Genomic DNA, 23,550 nt, shown 5'->3' on the forward strand with positions numbered 1-23,550 from the left:
CCTTATAATTTCTCACTGGTCGAGAGTTGAAATTAGCAGTTACTTTATCTATATTAAAGTCAATTGGGTGACAACAAAAAATTCTTTTGAAATATTATATTTGGTTATGCCCATCACATCTTGCTAGAATTGCAAGTTGTTTCCACATCACCTGGCATGAAGTCCCGGATTGCCACCTTAAAGAAAACTTAAGAGTTAGAGATTTTCAGGATGGTAGGATGGACAATTCAAGCAAAACAATCAATCCAACTTAGTCATAGTCATAATGACACATAACGAGGCCATTCAGCTCATTGGGTCCACGCTGGCCCTCTGTGGAACAGTCAGTCAGCCCTCTGGCCCCACTCTATTCCTGTTGCCCTGCAAGTTTATTTTTCTCAAGTGCCCATCCAGTTTCCTTTTGAAATCATTGAATATCTCCACTGCCGCCACCCTTGCAGTCTTCCAGATTATTATCACTTGCTGTGTAAAAGAAAAAGTTCTTCCTCGCATTCCCCCTGCATCTCTTTGCCAAACACCTTAAATCTGGTAACAAAAACAGAATTACCTGGAAAAACTCAGCAGGTCTGGCAGCATCGGCGGAGAAGAAAAGAGTTGACGTTTCGAGTCCTCATGACCCTTCGACAGAACTTGCGTTCGAGTCCAAGAAAGAGTTGAAATTTCAACTTATTTCAACTCTTTCTTGGACTCGAACGCAAGTTCTGTCGAAGGGTCATGAGGACTCGAAACGTCAACTCTTTTCTTCTCCGCCGATGCTGCCAGACCTGCTGAGTTTTTCCAGGTAATTCTGTTTTTGTTTTGGATTTCCAGCATCCACAGTTTTTTTGTTTTTTTGTTTTTACCTTAAATCTGGTGTTGCCCAGTGCTTGTACCATCAGCTTTTTAAAAAATGTATTTTTTCATGAAATCTGAGTGTTGCTGGCAAGGTCAGCATTTGTTGTCCATCCCTTATTGTCCTTGAACTGAGTGGCTTTTGTCCTTAAATTGATTTCAGAGGGCTGTTAAGACTCAGCCACATTGCTATGAGTCTGGAGTCACATAAAGGCCAGACTGGATAAGGATGACAGATTTCCTTCTCTGAAAGACATTAATGAACCAGATAGGATTTTACAACAATTGATGATAGTTTCATGGTCAGCATTACTGAAGCTGGCTTTTATATTCCAGATTTTTTTTATTAATTGAATTCAGGTTCTTCCAGCTGTTATGGTAGGATTTTAACATGTGTCCCCAGAGTATTAGCCTGGGTCTTTGGATTACTAGACATTGCCTACAATGCTACCATCTCCCACCACCCCATTCCAGATGAGAATTGTTTTTCCTTGTCTACCTTATCTGAACCCGCCACAATCTTATACATCTCTATCAAATTTCCCCTCAATCTCCAGTACATCCTGCCTATCAATTTTCACCCCATCCATTACCTTAACACCCCACCTCTACTGATATTTTGTCAGCATCCTCTTCCTTTATAAACACTGATGCAAAGTACTTATTATGTATTCTAGCCTTGCTCTGCACCTCTAAGCACATATCACCACCTTTATCCCGAATTGACCATGATCCGCCTCTTGCTACCCGCTTACTATTTACATGCTGGTAGAAGATTTTTGGGTCCACTTTTATGTTAATTGCCATCCAATTCTCAATTTCTGCCTTTGCCAGTTATATTTTCCTCATGATATTTTGATATTTGGCCTGGCTCTTGCTTGTCAAATTCACCTGATATGCATTTTGCACCCTCTTTATTTTGTTTCATCATTTTCATTCCCTTACTTTTCACCCTTGTTGGGATGTACCTCACCTGTACTTGAACATCTCCTTAAAGATCACTCATTGTTCTGTTATAGGTTTTCCTGTCAGTCTCTGGTTCCATTTTGCTCTGGCTAGATTCCCTCTCATTCCATTGAAGTTAGCCGTCTTTCAATTTAGAAGTTCCATATTAGATTGTACCTTGCTCTTCTCTATTACTAATCTAAACCTTATGATAATCAATCTTACCCGAATGTCCCTTCACAGACACTGAGTCCACATGGCTTCCTCTTATTCCTCAGCACCAGATTTAGCAGTGCCTCCTTTCGAGTTGGGCCAAGATATATATTGGTCAATGGTGATCCTCTTAACAAGTTTCAGAAATCCCTTGCTCTTCATTGTAATATTATCGCAGATGATATTTACATAACTAAAGTACCTCAGTGTTACCACTTTATAGTTCTTGCACCCCTGTGATTTCCTTTCAGGTTTGCTCCTCTATATTCTCTCTCACTAATTGGAGGCCTATAGGAAACCTCCAATCGGGTGATCATTCCTTCCTTGCTCCTCAACCCCAACCAGATGGATAACCTGTCCTTTCCAGTCACGCCCCACCCAATCAAGGACAATTCTCTCTTTCCATCATTGCAGTGTCTTCCCTCGCCAGTGTTGCCCACTGCACCTCCCTTTTATCTTTCCCTATCTTTTCTGAACACTATATTCTTGAATATTAAGCATCCAATCTGCACCATTTTTAAGTTGTTTCTGTCATTGCTGGTTCATCATACTCCTACACAGCCATTTCCCCTTGTTGTTTGCCAACCTTATTCATCATAATTTGTGCGTTTATGTACATGCATCTGAACCTGTCTTTTTATTCCTTGCAGTTCTCTAGCTGTTTCCCATCTGTTTCCTTCCCTAGTACCATCCAACACTCTCACTTTGTACACCTTACTCCTCTTTGATACTACTTTATGCCCATCCCCTGCCATGTTGATTTAAACCCTCCCCAACTATACTAATTAATCCCTCCATGGAGGACATTAATCCTGGTCCTGTTGAGGAGGTGCAGCACATCCCTTTTGAATAGGTGCCTCTGTCCCAGAACTGGTTCCAATTCCCCAAGAATCTGAAGCCCCCTTCCTGAACAATGCCTCAAGCTATGCACTGATCCTCCTTGTCTTCCTGTTTCTCACCTTGCTCACATGCAACACTGGGAATGATGGAGTGATTACTCCCTTCGGGGTCCTACTGTTTAACTTTTCTAGCTCCTGAAAATTTAACTATAGGATCTTAATGCTTTCCCTTTGTTATTGGTGCCGATGTGTACCGCAGTCTCTGGCCTGCTTCCATCCCCCTGCACGATATTCTGGACCGTCTCCTTGATGTCCTTCACTCTGGCCCCAGTGAGACAATACACCATGTGGGACTCTCAGTGGCGGTAACGGAAATGCCTATTTGTCCTCTTGACTATGGAATCGCTGATAATTTCATTTCTACACTTTGTTGTTCCCACCTGTACAGCCCCTTGGTTATTGATGCCATTTTCTGGACTGCACTCCTTCAGGAATCATCACTCCCAGCAGTCTCCAATGCTGAGTACCTGTCTGAGAGTGGCACATACCCTGAAAACTCTGTACTTCCTGCTGCTTTCTACTCTTTTGGATGGTCATTCATCTACGAATCACCATCTAGAAGGACAAGGGTAGCAGATAGATTTTGACCCAGCGACAGTGAAGGAACGGCAATATGTTTCCAAGTCAGGATGGTGATTGGCTTGGAGGGGAACTTCCAGGTGATGGCGTTCCCATCTATCTGCTGCCCTTGTCCTTCTAGATGGTAGTGGTCATGAGTTTGGAAGGTGCTGCCAAAGTAGCCTTGGTGAGTTTCTGCAGTGCGTCTTGTAGGTGGTACACACTGCTGCTACTGAATTTAGGTGGTGGTGGAGTGATTGGCACCCTTCCACGAACAGTCAAGTGAACTGCTTTGTCCTGGATGATATCAAGCTTCTTGAGTGTTGTGGGAGCTGCACTCATCCAGGCAGGTGTGGAGTATTCCATCGCACTTCTGACTTGTGCCTTATAGATGGTGGACAGGCTTTAGGGAGTCAGGACACACAATTCCTAGCCTCTGACCTGCTCTTATAGCCACAGAATTTATATGGCTAGTCCAGTTCAGTTTCTGGTCAATGGTAACCCCCAAGATGTTGATAGTGGGGATTCAGCAATGGTAATGCCATTTAATGTCAAGGGGCAATGGTTAGATTCTCTCTTGTTGGAGATTGCCATTGCCTGGCACTTGTATGGCGTGAATGTTACTTGCCACTTGTCAGCCCAAGCCTGGATGTTGTCCAGGTCTTGCTGCATTTGGGCATGGACTACTTCAGTATCTGAAGAGTTGCAAATGGTGCTGAACATTATGCAATCATTAGGAGCATCCCCACTTCTGACAATGGAAGAAAGGTCATTGAAGCAGATGAAGGTGGTTGGGCCTAGAATACTACCCTGAGGAATCCCTGCAGTGATGTCCTGGAGCTGAGATGACTGACCTCCAACGACCACAAACATCTTCCTTTGTGCTATGTATGACTCCAACCAGCAGAGCGTTTTCCCCCTGATTCCTGCTGACTCCAGTTTTGCTAGGGCTCCATGATGCCATGCTCTATCAACTGCATCCTTGATGTCAAGGGCAATCACTCTCATCTCATCTCGGGAGTTCAGCTCTTTTGTCCATGTTTGAACCAAGGCTATAATGAGGTCAGGAGCTGAGTGGTCCTGGTGCAACCCAAACTGAGCATCAGTGAGCAGGTTATTGATAAGTAAGTGTCGCTTGATAGAAACCTTCCATCACTTTACTGATAATAGAGAGTAGACTGATGGGGCGGTAATTGGCCGGGTTGGATTTCTCCTGCATTTTGTGTGTAGGACATACCTGGACAATTTTCCACATTGCTGGGTAGATGCCAGTGTTATAGCTGTACTGGAACAGCTTGGCTAGGGGTGCGGCAAGTTCTGGAACACACGTCTTCAGTACTATTGCCGGAATATTGTCAGAGCCCACAGCCTTTGCAGTATCCAGTGCCCTCAGCCATTTCTTGATATCACATGGAGTGAATCGATTTGGCTGAAGACTGGCATCTGTGATGCTGGGGCCATCAGGAAGAGGCAGAGATGGATCATCCACTCGGCATTTCTGGTTGAAGACTGTAGCACATGCTTCCGACTTATCTATTGCACCGACGTGTTGGGCTCCCCTGTCGTTTGAGGATGGGGATTTTTGTAGAGCAGCTGCTTCCTTCAGTGAGTTGTTTGATTGTCCACCGCCATTCATGGCTGGATGTGGCAGAATTGTAGAGCTTAAACCCGATCCATCGGTTGTGGAATTGTTTAGCTCTGTCCATCACTTGCTGCTTGGCATGCAAGTAGTCCTGTATTGTAGCTTCACCAGGTTGCCACCTCACTTTTAGGTATGCCTGGCGCTGCTCCTGGCATGCCTTCCTGCACTCTTCATTGAACCGGTGCTGGCTTGGTGGTAATGGTAGAGCCTGGCCATTTGGCTACAGATTGTGTTAGAGTACAATTCTGCTGCTGCTGATGGTCCACAGCACCTCATGGATGCCCAGCCTTGAGTTACTTGATCTGTTTGAAATCTCCCATTTAGCACGGTGGTAGTGCCACACAACATGATGGCGGGTATTCTCAATGTGAAGATGGACTTCGTCTCCACAAGGATGTGTAGTGGTCACTCCTACCAATACTGTCATGGACAGATGCATCTGTGGCAGCCAGGTTGGTGAACATGAGGTCAAGTATGTTTTTCCTCTTGTTGGTTCCCTCGCCACCTGCTGCAGACCCGGTCTAGCAGCTATATCCTTTTGGACTCAACTAGCTCGGTCTGTAGTGGATGTGGAGAGGATGTTTCTTCTTGTTGGAAAAACTAGACCTAGGGGTCACTCATTTAAGGCAGAGATAGGGGGAATCTTTTTTTGTGTGTCTTTGGAATTTTCTTCCTGAAAGGGCAACTGAAGCAGAGGTTTTGAATATCTATAAGGCAGAGCTAGATAAATTCTTGATTAACAAGGGGTGAAAGTTTTTCAGGGGTAGGCAGGAATGTGGCGTTGAGGTTACATTCAGATTAGCCATGATCTTATTGAATGGCAGAGCAGGCTCAAGGGCTCGAATGGCCTACTCCTGCTCCTAATTCGTATGTTCTTGTGCTACTGAGCCACTCTTGGCGATGGACATTGAAGTCCCCCACCCAGAGCTTTGCCACCTCAGTGCTTCTTCCAAATGGTTCAACATGGAGAAATACTGATTCATTAGTTGTTGGGGGGCAGTGCTGCAGTGACTCCAGCAGCCCCTTGAGTTCAGGAATACAGAGCTCGAGTTGAAGAAGCTGGAGACACTTCCTACACGTGTGGCCCACCAAGCCACGTGACGTATCCTGACGTTCCCACATGGTGCAGGAAATGGAAGCAACAGGTCTTAGCTGCCAATCCGTGGACTAAAAGAAAAATCTTTATTCCTTTTTAAACAAGGTACTATGTAGATTTTAACTTTTAATTTTAATTAATGTTTCATGTGTTCTTATTAATAGCTTGCTTAAATCTTCTCACTGATAATTTGTTTTCTTTTCACCTTGCACCTGAGGCTCAGGATTAACCCTGCTCTGCTACTCTGCCCCCAAATTCCTTCAGCTATTCGCCCCTCAGCATGTTGTGCTCTGCTACCAATCATCTACCCTGTGTTGTCACTCCTTGATTTTTTTTTTGACTGATTTGTTCCTCATGCTGCTCTCAGTCTCTCAGTTAATCCCCACTTTTACCTGTGGCTTTTGGCACTGTTTTCCTCCAAGCTCGAGTTCTCTGTATTCCTGTCAACTGCTGGGCCCTGACATTGTTTTCCTTCAGACTCTCTCTCCCTGACTCCCACTGTCTTCCAGCCACTGTTTTTGCCTGTGGATCTCCCGACACTGTTTTCCCTCAGGCCTGTTCCTTTTCAGCTAGCTTATTGTAAATTGCTTGACTTTCAGTGGCATTACTGCTGCAGAATAAAACACTTGTAACTTTCGGCTTAATTTTTTCTGCCTGTTTCATTCCTCTCTAGTCTCCAAAAACTTCAGTTACCTTTGTATCTGTTTTCTTTTCATATTTTCTTGCACTCCGTTTGTTGGACTATTGAAGGTTTGGAAGGTTGAGGAGCATGAGACTCGCAGCAGGAGGCCAGGGAGAGTAGAACCTAATGCTGCAGGTGGAATAGGCCCAGCTGAGTGTGAAATAGTAAATTGGGGGTAAAAACAAAAAACTGCTGGAAATCCAAAACAGAAACAGAAATACCTGGAAAAATTCAACAGGTCTGGCAGCATTGACGGAGAGGAGCAAAGTTGACGTTTCGAGTCCTCATGACCCTTCGGGGACTCGAAACGTCAACTTTGCTCTTCCCCGCCGATGCTGCCAGACCTACTGAGTTTTTTCCAGGTATTTCTGTTTTTGTTGTAGTAAATTGGGGGAGTTACTTGGGTGGCTTGTGTTTCCTTGGTAGATGCAGCCATATGATAAATATTTAACAGTCATGTGATTACTACAGACGAGTGAAATTTCTGCAACTGGGCATACGCAGACAATCTCGTAGAGATGACAGATACATAAATTCTCTTGGGACTAGCCATTAAGTTATATGCTTACACTCAGGAAATCCAAAACCCAGCATTCCAGTTGGGTGAGTAAAAGCTAATCTTGCATTCGTATTTGCAAAGTTACACCAAGATATGTGTGACAGTCATGCACTCTGTGCATGGAGTGCTGCTTTAATGTGCAGATGTCAGCGAGACTTGGCTAGGATGCTCATAATAAAGAAACACCCACATAATTGTGCCCTGGAATATGATATTTATTTTTTAGGGAAGCACTTATTTACAATTAAACTTAGTACCATTTCCCCAAAGCAGCAGCTACAATAGTATTTCTTGATTTCATTGCAACAGTGAGAGTTCAAAACAACTTAGTTGACTGAAGTAGTTTTGTATGTCTTGATGTCATGAAAGGCAAAGGCACTATATAAATGTACTTAACAAAAACAGAATTACCTGGAAAAACTCAGCAGGTCTGGCAGCATCGGCGGAGAAGAAAAGAGTTGACGTTTCGAGTCCTCATGACCCTTCTGTCGAAGGGTCATGAGGACTCGAAACGTCAACTCTTTTCTTCTCCGCCGATGCTGCCAGACCTGCTGAGTTTTTCCAGGTAATTCTGTTTTTGTTTTGGATTTCCAGCATCCGCAGTTTTTTTGTTTTTATATAAATGTACTTGTTGTCTTTTTTGCTGCCATTCCTATTCTCTCCTTTGGTGTGCCCCCCGTCTTGCCCCAAAACTCCTACTCTCCCCTAGTTAGTCAACTGGAATTATCCACTTTCATCTAATTTTCCTGCTTTCTCCCTCCATTTATACTTTTCTAATATCTGATTTCCTTTTTAAATAGTTGGTGCATCAAATTTATGGCAAGGCAGACTGTATTCTCACAACAATCCTTCTTGTGTTTAAAATAAAACTGTCAACTTCTTTCTTCTTGACCCTTATGGTATCATGAATCTCTGCCTCTAGTTACTGATTTGCAAATCAGGAAGCTTCTGTTCGAACCCAGAGTCCCGAACCTTCTGTTTAGCACAGATTGCAGGGACAGCAAACAATATTTTGAATGTCTGTAAATAACTATAGCACCTGATAGTTGCTGTCATTCTATTAAAGCTTCACTGTATTCATTCAATAATTTAATGTCCTTAGGCTTGAGATGGACATTGTCTTTCCAGCCACCCATTAATAAGAAAGACAAAGTATTAAAAGAATGAAAGTTGTAGGACCCCTCGGGACAGGAGTTACAGTTCCAGAAGTTGGAAATACCCCAACACTGGAAGCCAGATATATAACGTTTTAAAAAGGCTTATCCCAATTAAATTGATAAAACAACTAAAATAAATGATTGGAGGCTGCTTAACAAGACTCCAGGAAACAGGAGGTGGAATGCCTTTAAAGGTATAATGCCGGACAAATAGGTGTTGAAAATATTCAACAGGCTCAGACCAAACAAACGTGACCGAAAATGGTTAAACATAGAAATGAAAATTAATAAGCGGAAATTAACCTCTACTAACCCTGAAAAGAAAAGGGAAGATATCCTCATGAGAATGAAGAAGCACTTTGAAAGTATTGTGAGCGGCAACAAAAAGGTACTGAAGAAAAATCAAATCGTGAGTAGATAAATGTAACTGCAATACTACAAGTGCAACTGGACAGTCAGAGAAGAGATGAAAACCATTATATGAGTAACAGGCTTAAAACTCAGAATTAGCACAAAATAATGTTATAAATGATTTCCTTGCAATATTCATGAGGGCTATATGGGAGCAATACCTCTTTCCCAAACAAACTCACCCTAGTAAAAGTTATCACTTTGATATAAATAAATTGGAAATCCTAAAAAAGGTAGAATGATCGCTGAGAGAGATCAGTGAAGAGATTTGAGACCTGGATGTCATGAGGAAATTGATTGAAACTGGCAGTTATCAGTAGATTAGAAACTGAGTGACTGTGGTACTTGTATTCAGAAGAGGTGATAAACATGCAGTCAACTATAGGTCCATTAGTCTTTTATTTAATGTAAAATAACACAATTATTTATCAGGAGTATAAGGTTTGGGCTTAGGAATCTCAGATTACCCAAAAAAGGGGGTTGAATTTGTATGATAAAGTAATTTATTAAGTAGTTTATTATGAAGCAACGGTTTAAATGTGGTGCATAAGCTAAATGGATAGAAAAAGCATGCAATGCGTGACAGGTGAAAGCGGTTACCGATCCTGGAGAATAAGACGAGTGGATGTAGTTGATTTCTACAGCTGAAGGTGGCATTCTCTTGTTTGTTTATTTGCCTGGGCCTCTTCTCTCTTTGTTCTTTGTCAAGTTGCACTGGCTGAGTTGTTAGGATGCCCCTTCCTGGTCTTTTTCTGCTTGGTGAGGACTGCATAGATCTGCATAGAGCCAGCATAGATCACTACGAACAAAACTCTTCCCTCTTGGATGTCATTTCTTGTCCTCTCAAGCCTTTTTTTAACCTTTTCACTTAGACAGTTGGTTTATGCATAGGTCATGAGATCCAACCTCATCAGGAATGTCTGTGTTTGAAACATATCCTTGACAGAGATAACTGTCCTGTCTTGTGTTTTCCAGACAGCAAGCTGTTATGGAAGCTTTCTTCATAAGATTTCTAAAATATTCAATAAATTTCTCGACAGGAGGGAATATTCTGTCCTGGTTGGAGGAGTTGAGGGATGTGGTGGGATGAAGGGTGACAGTGGTGCTGAGTGGAAAGAATCAGCATGGTGTTCGAATCATTGCTGTTTCTATTTTGTATTATAATCAGTGATTAAAGTGGAGGCAATACTAAATTAAGGCCATTGCTGAAAAAAGAAACATGTTGAAGCTTTTTGGATGCTTCAAGAATACCAATACAAGGTGAAAACAGCAATTTATAATCTGAGAATAAAGTGCTGATTGGTTGGCAAGTGGACTCTGGTAGAGGTGTTGCCATGGAGAATGCACCAGTTGATGGTCACTAACAGTTAACTGCAAAGCATTGTTTGAAATTTAAACCAAGCACTTTGACCCTAATTGGTCAAGGCATTGTCCTGAGGAATGAGTCAGCGAATGGCTGTCACTTACTTTGTTCAGCTGAAACAGGCACAATGTGTGTACATGTTCTATCTGTTTGCCAAGAACAGGGCCTTCAGTACTAATATATGTAACTTCCAGCACACACACATGTGCCACACTGTGAGTCCAACTGACAATCTTAAATTGGTTGTCAGTGTAATTCTCAAGGCACTGAGAATTATTTAGCAAACGTCATCCAATCGTGGAATCACAACTCGTGTTGGACACTGTTTGGAGTTTTGCAAGCACTGGCTGGTTGGGTACGGCCTTTATTCTGCTCATTGCGAGCAGCAGCTGGGACATGCTGTTTGATATGATCCGCCAGTCTTTGGGATGTGCAATCTACATACCGAGCATTGCACTGGCACTGAAATTTGTATATCACATTACTCATTTGTGTGATAGACAGAATGTCTTTTTGGCTTGATGGCAGCATCCTGTTCGTGGCAAATACCACTTGTGTTGCTACTGTATCGTAGCAGCATGAAACAGTAACTTCACCTGTTGCTCAAATTTTTGAGATACTTTGCCCTTTCAGGGTAACCTAAGGTAGCCCGGGTGCATTTCAGGGCCGAAAGTGACGGCCTTAGACCTGTTCATGAGTTAGGGTCAGTGGAATAAATGAGGCAGCTCAGAAATTAAAGGATTAAGTCAGATTGAAGGTATAGGTCAACAGAACAATGACTGACTAAATTTAACATGTAAAGTGCCAGGTACAGTGTCTCAAAACTGGTAACTTCGGGCCCGAGGCTGTGCTGGATTTTGGGTAGGGTAGTTTGGGCTCAGATGGGTGAGATGGCTGACACTTTAAGATCAATTTGACTGAATAGGGGGCCACATGATTTGTTTAACCAATGTGTAGCTAGCGTGGGGGAATAAATTCCAGGGGAGGAGTTTCCTAGAAAATGGTTGTTTGAGGGGCTGGCTAGATACAAGTATCCACAGACCTCTTGTCGAAGTAAAGTTTGTTTGACTAAGAAGCTTCCCAGAGTGTGTTTCTACACTGGGTCGGATGGGGTCAAGGGTTAGCTGGAACGCGTGAAAAGAATGCCGCGCAAGCGGTGAAGGGGACAACTAGTTCAGTGCCACATCGTTTTGATGCTGGAGAACACTTCTGGATGAATGAATTAAGGTGGTTATGCTCACTTGTGATTATCTCCAACCCAAAGACATCCATTTATTGGTACTCCGCTTTGTATCCGACCAGCTACATTCCCATCAAGATCACTTGCCTTCATTTCCATCAGTCTTTTATATGGTCATAGTTCAGGAACCTAATGGGTTTTTTTTCCCCATGTGAAAGACTGTAATTGGAACTTAAATGTGTTTTTTGGTATTTTGGGCAGTAATTTGCTTGAAAGGGAATAGTTTCCTCACCAGCCCCATGCTGAGTTGGTCATCTATATGCAGGAGAGCTGATTTAATTGTGGAATACTTGTTCTGCAAGATGCCAAGCATTGATCTGTTAATTTATGATCATTTGGGAGACATTTAGCATCTGAATTGACAAATTTCTTAGTGTTGACTGACACTGAACCTGATTAGAGTAGCTGCTTAAGTGAATTTGCAACAATCAGTGACAAGTATCTGAGTTACGTCAGTGATGAAGGTAATACAAAATATTTAAAAGTGAGTGGAACAGGAACTAAAAATGTAACCCAAATCAAAAGAAGCAGTTATTGAGTTGCCAAATTTGATGGCGGAAGAAAAAAGGGGAGTAGGTTTCAGCTGGAGTGAATATTTTAGTAGTTGAAGTTCTAGTTGAGAAAGTGAACCTGAGTTAAGGAAAGAATAAGAACTGTGTAGATTAGAAGAGGAGCGAACTGCATGAATTTGAAGCTGATGAGACCAAGACACAGAATCCAGGTGAGGCAGAAGAACAAGAGATCTTAAGCTGCTGGCATATTTGTAGAGAAATGCCTGTGTAGCATGAGGTCATGTGGCAGCTTGGCCTGGGAAAGTGAATGTGTTACTATGAAGGTCTTTACCATTCATTGGAGACCAATTTCTGGCAATAGTTCTAGATGATTTAAGAACCTGATTATTTGATTAGGGTGTAAAGAATCTCAAGGTTTAAATGCTGGATAAGCAGCTGTTCCGCACAGATCAATTAAACCTGTTTGTCATTCATGCCTGGTTATTTAGTAGACGTTTTGCATTTTCATGTTCACGATATTTCTGTGATCTGAGTCTTATGGGGATTTTTAAGAATCTATATAGACATTCAAAATCAGCCAAGCAAGGCAGCTAAAAGGCTGCAATCAGGGCTCAGGCAGAAGCAGGTTGGAATGTCTTGCCCTGGAGAAGGAGTTGGCGTTTTTATTTAAAGTGTAAAATTCACCAAGTTGGCATGGAATAAGTATAAAAACAAAATAACTGCGGATGCTGGAAATCCAAAACAAAAACAGAATTACCTGGAAAAACTCAGCAGGTCTGGCAGCATCAGCGGAGAAGAAAAGAGTTGACGTTTCGAGTCCTCATGACCCTTCGACAGAACTTGAGTTCGAGTCCAGGAAAGAGCTGAAATATAAGCTGGTTTAAGGTGTGTGTGTGGGGGGCGGAGAGATAGAGAGACAGAGAGGTGGAGGGGGTTGGTGTGAATAAGTATGTTACTTAAATGTGTAAGATACGCATTCAGAAGTTGGACTGATTATGCTGTCATTTTCATCATACTTCATATGTTTTACCAGTTGTCAAATAAAGTAGCTTATGAAATAAACCAGATCATGGCCAGCGTTAATTCAGTCCACCTTCAGAAAGCTTAAAGGAATACAAAAAGCAGTTACTGCAGGTGTTGTAAATCTGAAAGATAAACAGGAAATGCTGTAAACGCACAGCAGGTCAGTTATAAAGTTTTTGATCTACAACTGGGGGAGTTTTTTTTTTAATTCATTACAGATATGGGTGTCGCTGGCTGGGCCAGCATTTATTGCCCATCCCAAGTTTCCCTTGAGAAGGTGGTGGTGAGCTGCCTTCTTGAGCCCCTGCAGTCCATGTGGTGTAGATACACACACTGCTGCTCGGAAGGGAGTTCCAGGATTTTGACTCAGTATATTGTTGATGAGCAGCAACTAAAGTAGCAATAAAGCAAGAAGAGGATTATATGCCTGGGCTGAGAGGAGCAGGGGTGCAGTATTCTCTGACCCACCTCTTTGTTCTTTTCCTTTTTAAATTAGGTACGTAGGCCAGGTGTCTCTCACGTGCTGGTGCAGACTCAATGGACTGAAGGGCCTCTTCTGCACTGTGTGATTGTGATCCTGTGAAAATGGTGTTTATCATGCCTAAAACCTGAAATTATCTGCCTCTCCATTCATACTGCTTGTCCTGCTGAGTGTTTGTGTTTTTGTTAAAGGAATGCCTGTGCTCAAGGCATGGAGATTCGGTCTATATCGCAAATAAGTTTTATTATTAAACTCATGCATCCTGCTACCACATTCAGTACACCTTAATTGAGGTGTACAAGATTATGAGGGGCCTAGGTAGAGTGGACAGGAAAGATCCGTTTCCCTTAGCAGAGAGGCCAATTACCAGGTGGCACATACTTAAGGTGATTGCTAGAAGGATTAGAGGAGACATGAGGAAAATGTTCTTCACCCAGAGGGTGATGGGTGTCTGGAATTTGCAGCTTGGTTTGGTGGTGGAGACAGGGCCCTGAACTCATTTACAAAGCTCCTGGATCTGCAGCTGAAGTGTTGTATCCTGCAAGTCTACGGATCAGGTGTCTGAAGGTGGGATTAGAATGGGCAGATAGTTTTTTTTGTTTTTATCTCTGTGTTTAATTGACTGCCACTGCTCTTCAAGAAATGCCTACCTCCTTGAAGAAGTTCTGTTCCTCTCTGCGACAAGATTTCCGTATCTCTCTGTTGTCTTGCTCACCTTCCTTGCTTTCCATTTCCCTCCTAGTGTTTGACAAGGTGTTTACTAAAACCCGCTTTCACAGCCATATCTCCTTTCTCAGTGACTGTCTCCGTCTCCGACTTACCCCACGTGGATTTCAACTGAAATTCCACCCCTCATGTTTCGAACCCACCCAGGATTACAGGTATCTCCGGGACATAAAACGTTTCTCGGACTGCTGTTCCCGTCACATTCTGAAATCCACACTCAGTGCCATGCGCCGCCATATGAACACACTCGACCTCTCCCTCCAGCAGCACCGCCGTACCCTTTTTCAAAGCTGCGCGTGCCCCCAGTTTCATTTTATCCTTCGGCTCATCCGACGCCTCAACAAGAAACTTTTTCTCTTTCTCTCAAGTGCTAAGGAATGCAAGCTCCAACAACTCATCGACACCAACACCCATCTAGGACCCTCCACCCCTGCCTGTCCCTCCGTCCCCACCCTTTCTTCCAATCCCAACCTCAGCCGTGTATTCACTATACCCCCTGACCTTCCCCTCTCCGATGCTGAACGTTCAGTGCTCAGCAAAGGACTTAGTTTCATACCCTTACGCCCTGACCTCAATGAATTTCGGGCTCGGCATGATACTGAACTCTTCTTCCGCCGTCTTCGTCTCCGGGCTCACTTCTTTGGGCAGGAGTCCTTTCCCAGTTCAATGGATCCTTTTACCCATCTCCAATATTCTCCCTCCACCTGGACCCCTCCCTCTGGATTCTTACCTTCTCTCGATCTTTTCATTGAGAACTGTCGGCGCGACATTAGTCGTCTCAATTTCTCTGCTCCTCTCACCCATTCTAACCTGTCTCTCTCTGAACTTACTGCACTCCAATCTCTCAGGTCCAACCCTGACATTGTCATCAAACCCGCTGACAAGGGTGGTGCTGTTGTTGTCTGGCGCACTGACCTCTACCTCGCGGAGGCTGAGCGTCAACTCGCAGACACTTCCTCCTACCTCTCCCTGGACCATGACCCCACCACTGAACATCAAGCCATTGTTTCCAGGACTGTCACTGACCTCATCTCCTCTGGAGATCTCCCTCCCACAGCTTCCAACCTGATAGTCGCCCAACCTCGGACGGCCCGCTTCTATCTCCTACCCAAAATCCACAAACAGAACTGCCCCGGTAGACCGATCGTCTCAGCTTGCTCCTGCCCCACAGAACTCATTTCTCGTTATCTTGACTCCCTTCTCTCTCCCCTTGTCCAGTCCCTTCCCACCTACATCCGTGATTCCTCTGACACCTTACGTCACATCAGCAATTTCCAGTTCCCTGGCCCCAACTGCTTCCTCTTCACCATGGATGTCCAATCCCTCTACACCTCCATCCCCCACCAGGATGGTCTGAGGGCCCTTAGCTTCTTCCTCGAACAGAGGCCCGAACAATCCCCATCCACCACTACTCTCCTCCGTCTGGCTGAACTTGTTCTCACGCTGAACAATTTCTCCTTCAACTCCTCTCACTTCCTCCAAATAAAAGGTGTGGCTATGGGTACCCGCATGGGCCCCAGCTATGCCTGTCTCTTTATGGGGTATGTGGAACATTCCTTGTTGCAGTCCTACTCCGGCCCCCTTCCGCAACTCTTTCTCCGGTACATCGATGATTACTTCGGTGCCGCTTCATGCTCTCTTCGGGACTTGGAAAAGTTTATTAATTTTGCTTCCAATCTCCACCCCTCCATCATTTTCACATGGTCCATCTCTGACATTTCCCTTCCCTTCCTTGACCTCTCTGTCTCAATCTCTGGTGATAGACTGTCCACCAATATCCATTACAAACCCACCGACTCCCACAGCTACCTCGACTACAGCTCCTCACACCCCGCTTCCTGTAAGGACTCCATCCCATTCTCTCAGTTCCTTCGCCACCGTCGTATCTGTTCCGATGATGCTACATTCAAAAACAGTTCCTCTGACATGTCCTCCTTCTTCCTTAACCGAGGTTTTCCACCCACGGTCGTTGACAGGGCCCTCAACCGTGTCCGGCCCATCTCCCGCGCATCCGCCCTCACGCCTTCTCCTCCCTCCCAGAAACATGATAGGGTCCCCCTTGTCCTCACTTGTCACCCCACCAGCCTCCGCATTCAGAGGATCATCCTCCGCCATTTCCGCCAACTCCAGCATGATGCCACCACCAAACACATTTTCCCTTCACCCCCCTTATCGGCATTCCGTAGGGATCGCTCCCTCCGGGACACCCTGGTCCACTCCTCCATCACCCCCTACTCCTCAACCCCCTCCTATGGCACCACCCCATGCCCACGCAAAAGATGCAACACCTGCCCCTTCACTTCCTCTCTCCTCACCGTCCAAGGACCCAAACACTCCTTTCAAGTGAAGCAGCATTTCACTTGCATTTCCCCCAACTTAGTCTACTGCATTCGTTGCTCCCAATGTGGTCTCCTCTACATTGGAGAGGCCAAACGTAAACTGGGCGACCGCTTTGCAGAACACCTGCGGTCTGTCCGCAAGAATGACCCAAACCTCCCTGTCGCTTGCCATTTTAACACTCCACCCTACTCTCTTGCCCACATGTCTGTCCTTGGCTTGCTGCATTGTTTCAGTGAAGCCCAACGCAAACTGGAGGAACAACACCTCATCTTCCGACTAGGGACTTTACAGCCTTCCGGACTGAATAATGAATTCAACAACTTTAGGTCGTGAGCTCCCTCCCCCATCCCCACCCCCTTTCTGTTTCCCCCTTCCTTTTTTTTCCAATAAATTATAAAGATTTTCCTTTTCCCACCTATTTCCATTTTTTTAAAAAAAACCCTACTAGAGCTATACCTTGAGTGCCTTACCGTCCATTCTTAATTAGCATATTCGTTTAGATAATATCACCAACTTTAACTTTAACACCTATGTGTTCTATTGTACTATTGTCGTTGACATCTTTTGATGATCTGCTTCTATCACTGCTTGTTTGTCCCTACAACCACACCCCCCCCTCCGCCTCTCTCTCTCTCTATCTCTCCACCCCCCCCACACACACCTTAAACCAGCTTATATTTCAGCTCTTTCTGGGACTCGAACTCAAGTTCTGTCGAAGGGTCACGAGGACTCGAAACGTCAACTCTTTTCTTCTCCGCCGATGCTGCCAGACCTGCTGAGTTTTTCCAGATAGCTTTTTATATTTTCTCCCTCGGCCAGTGCAGACACAATGAACTGAATGGCCCCTTTCTGTGCCATAACATTCCTATAGTTCATATATAGGGTAGCAGGAATTTTCATCTTTAGAAGATTTCTGGTTGCTGAAGGGAGTGATTTACACCATTAAGCTGGAGTGCTTACATGTGACAGACTCAAATTCATAACCACTTTTTTTTATTTTACGGGATGTGAGCATTGCAGGCTTGGCCAGCATTTATTGCCCATTCCTAATTGCCTTGAGAAAGTGGTGGTGAGCTGCTGCCTTGAACTGCTGCACTCCCTTTGATGTAGGTACACCTACAGTGCTGTTAGGGAAGGTATGGTTCTGTGAGCTTGACTAGTCTGTGTGAGACGGCTGCCCCAATTTTGGCACAAGCCCCAGATGTTAGTAAGGAGGACTTTGTGTCTCTTCATAAACAGCTTCTTTACAAAAGTTCAATTTGTCAAGCTTGACTAGTCATGTTCAAACACATCGACCCAGTTCCTGACTAAGCCTTATTTAAGTGCTCTCTAATTTCTCTCTGCAATGTAGGTTCTGGAAATTTTGTCACAGCTAAGGTAAGAGAGTATCTGACCTGTAATTTCCTGGCTTTTTCTTTTGCACTTGGGGCAACATTTACTGCCTATGCACTTTTTGGAAAATTTTGGTTAGTACATCTATTATGGCCTCCTGACCCTCTAATATTCTGGGATGAGAGCCATCTGGGGCTGGGTACTTGCACTTGTGGTTGCTTTAATTTTTTTAATGTAGCACCATTTTGAATATTTCACTTCTACCTCCTTTGCTATTCATGCAGCCTCAATTTTACTTTCGTATTTTCTTTAAAAACCTGAACCAAAACACTTATTGAGCATTTCTACCATTCCTTTCTAATCAACTGTAAAATGGTGCCCCTTTATCTTAAGTGGCTATATCCCCTCTTTGTGTACTCATGTACTTAAAGTCTGGAACCTTTATCTTAACAATTTTTTCTTGTGAACCTAATTAGTTTATGGACATTATTTCCCAACTGTTCTTGTATCTTCATGTTGCTTTTTTGTCCTGCTTGTTTACCCTGAAACAAATATTGCTTTTCATTCTTCCTTTGTTGGCTATAAACCTTTGTCATCTCAATCACAGCTGATACCCTTATTATACATTTGATATATGAAAAGCAATCCTTAAATTGCTTACAGATATCATCCTTGAATGTTGATCCCTCATTTATTGGTCTATATAGTACTTCTGATCTCCTAAAAACATCCTTCATTTTATAGCTCAGTCCAGACAGACTGTAACTTAGTACCATCAATAAACCCTTCTATTATAATTATAGCCCTTAATTAATAAGACAGACTGGTATGTTAAGCTTTACTTAGATATTTGTCTCCTGCTCTGTGCCAAAGACCACTGCTGTAAGTGAATCTCTATGAACTAGTGTAATTTAACATGCACAGTATCTCACAATATGGTGTTGTATTGGTATCAAAAAGCAACATTTATCACTTGTTAACTTTCTGAATATGATCCAAGTACTCTTATGATCTTCTGTTCTTTGGAAAGCAGGCGAATAAACATTCTCACAGACTATTGTGGTTTAAGCTAAAAACTATCAAACCGATTTAGTAAAAGAAACGTTGGTAGTAGCAATAGAGAATACAATTGTTGAATGATTGAGGGCTTTAGATCATACAAAAGTAACACGTTCAATATATTTGTAACTGTTGATGATTTAACTTTTGCCCATGTGTATTTTTTAATGACCTACAGATCTTCACAAGCTCACTTCCACATGAGCTTCCCGAATCCTCCTCTTTTCTTCCTACGAGTCCTCTTTCCGCATCACCTCTCTTAAATCTTCACTTAGTTTGAAACTTTGTCCTCTCATTACTATTTACTAACCTACACTTGTGTTTTGTGTCCAACCTTTGAGTTTACTAGTTTTGTGTCAGTTTGGTTCTAATTTTTGTGAAAATCAGGTTTTCCATATGGAGAAGACAAAATTTGTCCTTTCTGAATGTAGAATTGTAATTAAGTTCAATGTGCATTGGTATAAATTTCCAAACCGTTGTATTAAAATGTGTTATTGAGAAATTAGCAGTTAATCTAAGGCTGATGATGAGAAACTTAAAATCTGAAATAAGAACACAAAATGCTGAAGTGCATGGCATCAGTCACAACTCTAAGGAAAACTGACGGATTCACCATTTGTTGTGAGGGTCCTTCTGCATATGGAAAGTTGAACATGCCTTTTGCCATTATATATGAGTGTGTGTGTGTGTGTGTGTGTGTCAGTCAGACATCTTCCAGTGGTCTTCTATTCCATGGATATTGTAAAGTCTGAGACACTTTACTTATTTCGAACCAGCAAAGAAAATGTTTCATGTGTATTTTTGATCTTCAGATTGTTGCTTGCCACTGGATGGCACTGTGTAACCAGCTTGAATGCTGGTTTCAACCTTTTACTTGTTTAAGCCTGGCAGAAAATTAGAATTGAAACTTAAAAGTACTGGGTTGTAGTTGTTCACAAAACCTCATCTGATTCCTACTACCAGCTCTTTGTGGACTCAGCACTAATGTTGGTATATTTTTGGATGAAGGGCATCAATACACCACTTACAGGTATCCAGACTGGTGACTTAATGACAATACCAGAACCTGGCAGCTACTTCAGCTATCATAACTATTTGCCCAAATAGTACTTCAAGCTAACTTGGAAGGTGGGGGCATAGTTACTTCATGCACTTAAGGTTTTCAAATGTTAACTTTAAGGACCAACCCTTGGCCTTCTCAAAACTAACACTTCTATTTTCCCTCTCCAGTAATGTTACAGCCGTTTGACTATGACCCCAATGAGAAAAGCAAACACAAATTTATGGTACAGACAGTCTATGCTCCTCCTGGCGTTGCAGACATGGAAGCAGTAGTAAGTATTACATTTTATCAAAAGGACTTGAGAGCAAAATTACTTACTGCATTTGCTACAATGGCCAGCACTGCTGATTTGTAAAACTTATTTAAAGTAGCTTGCTCAGCTTCTGTTTTGAGTACTTCAGAAAGTTTGGCTAATTATATTTAGTGATTTATTTTTACAAATCCTTCCCAATTCCCAAATTTAAGCCCATAATCTTCATTAGGAAAGATTCTGAAGCTTCCAGCTAGCTCAGTAGATGGAGCATTTAACAAAAACTCATGGCCTTGCTCATTTCCAGCCTCCCAGCTGATGTATGTTTCAATATACAATATATTTATGCTCTCATTAAAATTCATGTCATTTCTTGGCACATCTAACTTAATTTGTCAAGATCACCTTGAATGCTAAAAACTGTTCTTCAAGATGTACTGCAGAAACTCACCAAGGCTCCTTAGACAGCACCTTCCAAACCCACGACAGCTACCATCTACATGGACAAGGGCAGCCGATAGATGGGAACACCACCATCTGGAAGTTCTCCTCCAAGCCACACGCTATCCTGACTTGGAAATATATTGCTGTTCCTTCATTGTCGTTGGGTCAAAATCCTGGAACTCCCTAACAGCACTGTGGATGTACCTGCACCACATGGACTGCAGTGGTTCAGGAAGGCAGCTCATCACCACCTTCTCGAGGACAATTCGGGATGGGCAACAAATGCTGGCCTAGCCAGCGATGCCCACATCCATGAATTAATTTTTAAAAAATCGATCATCATTTCTAACAATGTTAGAATTTGCCTTCTCTAAGAATGGGAATGAAGACAGATCCATTTATAGTTTCATTGGTCATTGTTCAGAGCAATTGTTTTCTATTGGCAGACCACTTTTTAACTTGGCTTTTAAAAGACTCCAAAGTACAATTTAATAGAAGCTTCTGAAAATCGAACTAAATTACTGGATAATTATTAATTAATTTTGGTAGTTCGAATCCAGTCAATCCATGTTGAATGAGACCTGCATTCTTTCCGGAATGTTCAGTGGCATTCCTTTTAAAAAAAAAAGCGTCCATGTTTTTCCACACTAGAAGATTTAGACTCATCAGTTTGAAATTTTAGGTTCATTCCTTTTTAGGTTAAGGATGACAATTGCAATTTTCCTACCCTTGGAAAATACCAAAATACCAACCATAACTTTGTTGTTTACTTAGTAATTTTCTTGGAAGTATCCTTAGATTTGGTTTAGGTGCTCTGAGTTTCCTACTTATGGGGGAAAAAAAAGGCATTATAATGTGAATATAATAAATGTCTGAACTAAAAAGACAAGTTGAGAAATTCGTTCAATCTTCATATGAAAACTGATTTAAAGAAAGCACTTAAGATTGCTTAGTCTCTGAGTAATGTTACCAAGCTGATCTGTTTAGTCTCAAGTATTGTCATCTCCTCCATAGCCAAAAGAATTTTTATATTCTTTCTGATGATACTTACAGTCTGATCTTCTAATGAACAATTTTGCTTATCCTCCTGGTCTTCAGTATTTAATCCCTTTGTATCTTTCGATATCATTACCAATGCATCAAACAGATTATGGCTGAAAAGTTTGCTATGTATGCTACTCTGCTGAATGATTTCTTCCTCACAGGATGGTGTCCATTTTCAGGGACCATAAAGCCAAAATCACTGGACCTTTTAATACTTACGACTAGCTTTTCAAGGAACATATTAGTAGCAAACTGTGTTGCCCCCAATGTACAGAAATGTCCCATTCATCATCTTTTCTATCTTAATCCAAGTAGATGACAGTATCGTAATTCTAATTTCAGCATCTACTAGGTTGTAGATTATCACAGTGGAATTCATGGCAAGTTTCACTGTGTATGTGGCTTCTGTATTCTGAGATAATATTGGTCAGTTTTGACAGTCTATCCAGGGACAAATGGGCCACTTTTCACTCCAGATGGGAATTAAGCATGCAAGAGATGGAAAGCCACTGACACCCCTGGAATCTAAAAGCCTGGATATTTTAATTAGGCTCACAGTGCATTCGAACAATATCTTCTGCCTGACGCTGGTGAAAATGATCTCACTACTTGTGGCGGGAGTCAATTCAGGGGTCAGGCTACTGCTGAGGACCCATGAATATGGGCACGAGAGTACTGGGAGGGAATGGAGGACTCTCTCTATGGGGAGGAGTAGGATGGTACGTTTCAGTGCAAGGAATTCATATGGGTGTGGGGAAAGCACTCCTGGCCTCCCGAAATGCCCGAGTGTAATATGACACGTGAAGATCTCACCGTGCACCCTTACGATATTTCGCTAGGTGGGCAAGCAATGAACATGGAAGCGCTCTTGCCATTAATTAACGGGCCAGTTAAGGCCCTCGAGGCACCAATTATCTCGGCATTTACATAGCCCGTGTGATTTTCAGGGCGTCGCATGGGCACAACGGGCAGACAGGTAGGCCATATTTTTAAAAACCTCATCCACGGGCGTGATAAAAGGGGGTGAATGGGCTTGCTAATGCGAGTTGTTTGTACTTTAGTTTATAAGTTGCTGCTGCTTGCTTGTGTGAACAGGACATCTTCATTTCGCTTCAGAGCTGCTTTGACAGAAATAAGAGGCTTCAGTTCAGGACGCCGGATGAGTCGTACCACTTGGGTCCTTCCAGGTATCAGACCCTGGGAATGAGGATTGTGGTCTCTGCTGGAGGCAGCTCCTCTGAATAGGAAGAGAGGGCCAAAAGGGGGAGGAGGCCAGGGGTCCTATTCGGCCTCCAGAGGTGTGACCTGTGGGAGGACAGGCGCAGGCATATGGGGTGCAGGACCAACAAGAGGTCCAAGGCAGAAGGGGACACAGAAGATGCTACTATCCTACCAGGGCTTACAGGCGGCGATGCAGCTACCTCAATATGTCTGAGGTGCAATGCCGAAGGAGGCTTCGGCTCTGAAGGGAGACAGTGGCATCCATCTGTCAGATGATCGGCCCTGAGCTACCCCCATGCCAGTGGCTCTGAAGGTCACAGTGGCCCTCAACTTTTATGCCTCCGGCTCTTTCCAGGGGCCAGTGGGTGATCTTTGTGGTGCCTCCCAATCAGCTGTCCACGGTTTTGTCAAGCTGGTGACAGATACTCTGTTCAGACATGTATTGACCTTCATTCACTT

General features: G+C 43.1%; 1 protein-coding gene across 1 annotated transcript in view; it reads left to right on the forward strand.

Annotated features, from left to right (window-relative positions):
- The window catches only part of vapal (VAMP (vesicle-associated membrane protein)-associated protein A, like), a 110,535-nt gene that overhangs the window by 65,956 nt on the left and 21,029 nt on the right, over positions 1-23,550 (forward strand). Inside the window, exon 3 of the mRNA XM_041190008.1 lies at positions 20,300-20,403. Within this exon, the coding sequence (XP_041045942.1) occupies positions 20,300-20,403 (104 nt within the window). The remainder of the gene's footprint in view (positions 1-20,299; positions 20,404-23,550) is intronic.

The sequence above is a fragment of the Carcharodon carcharias genome, chromosome 6 (genome assembly GCF_017639515.1).
Source record: "Carcharodon carcharias isolate sCarCar2 chromosome 6, sCarCar2.pri, whole genome shotgun sequence".
Classification (NCBI taxonomy): Eukaryota; Metazoa; Chordata; class Chondrichthyes; order Lamniformes; family Lamnidae; genus Carcharodon; species Carcharodon carcharias.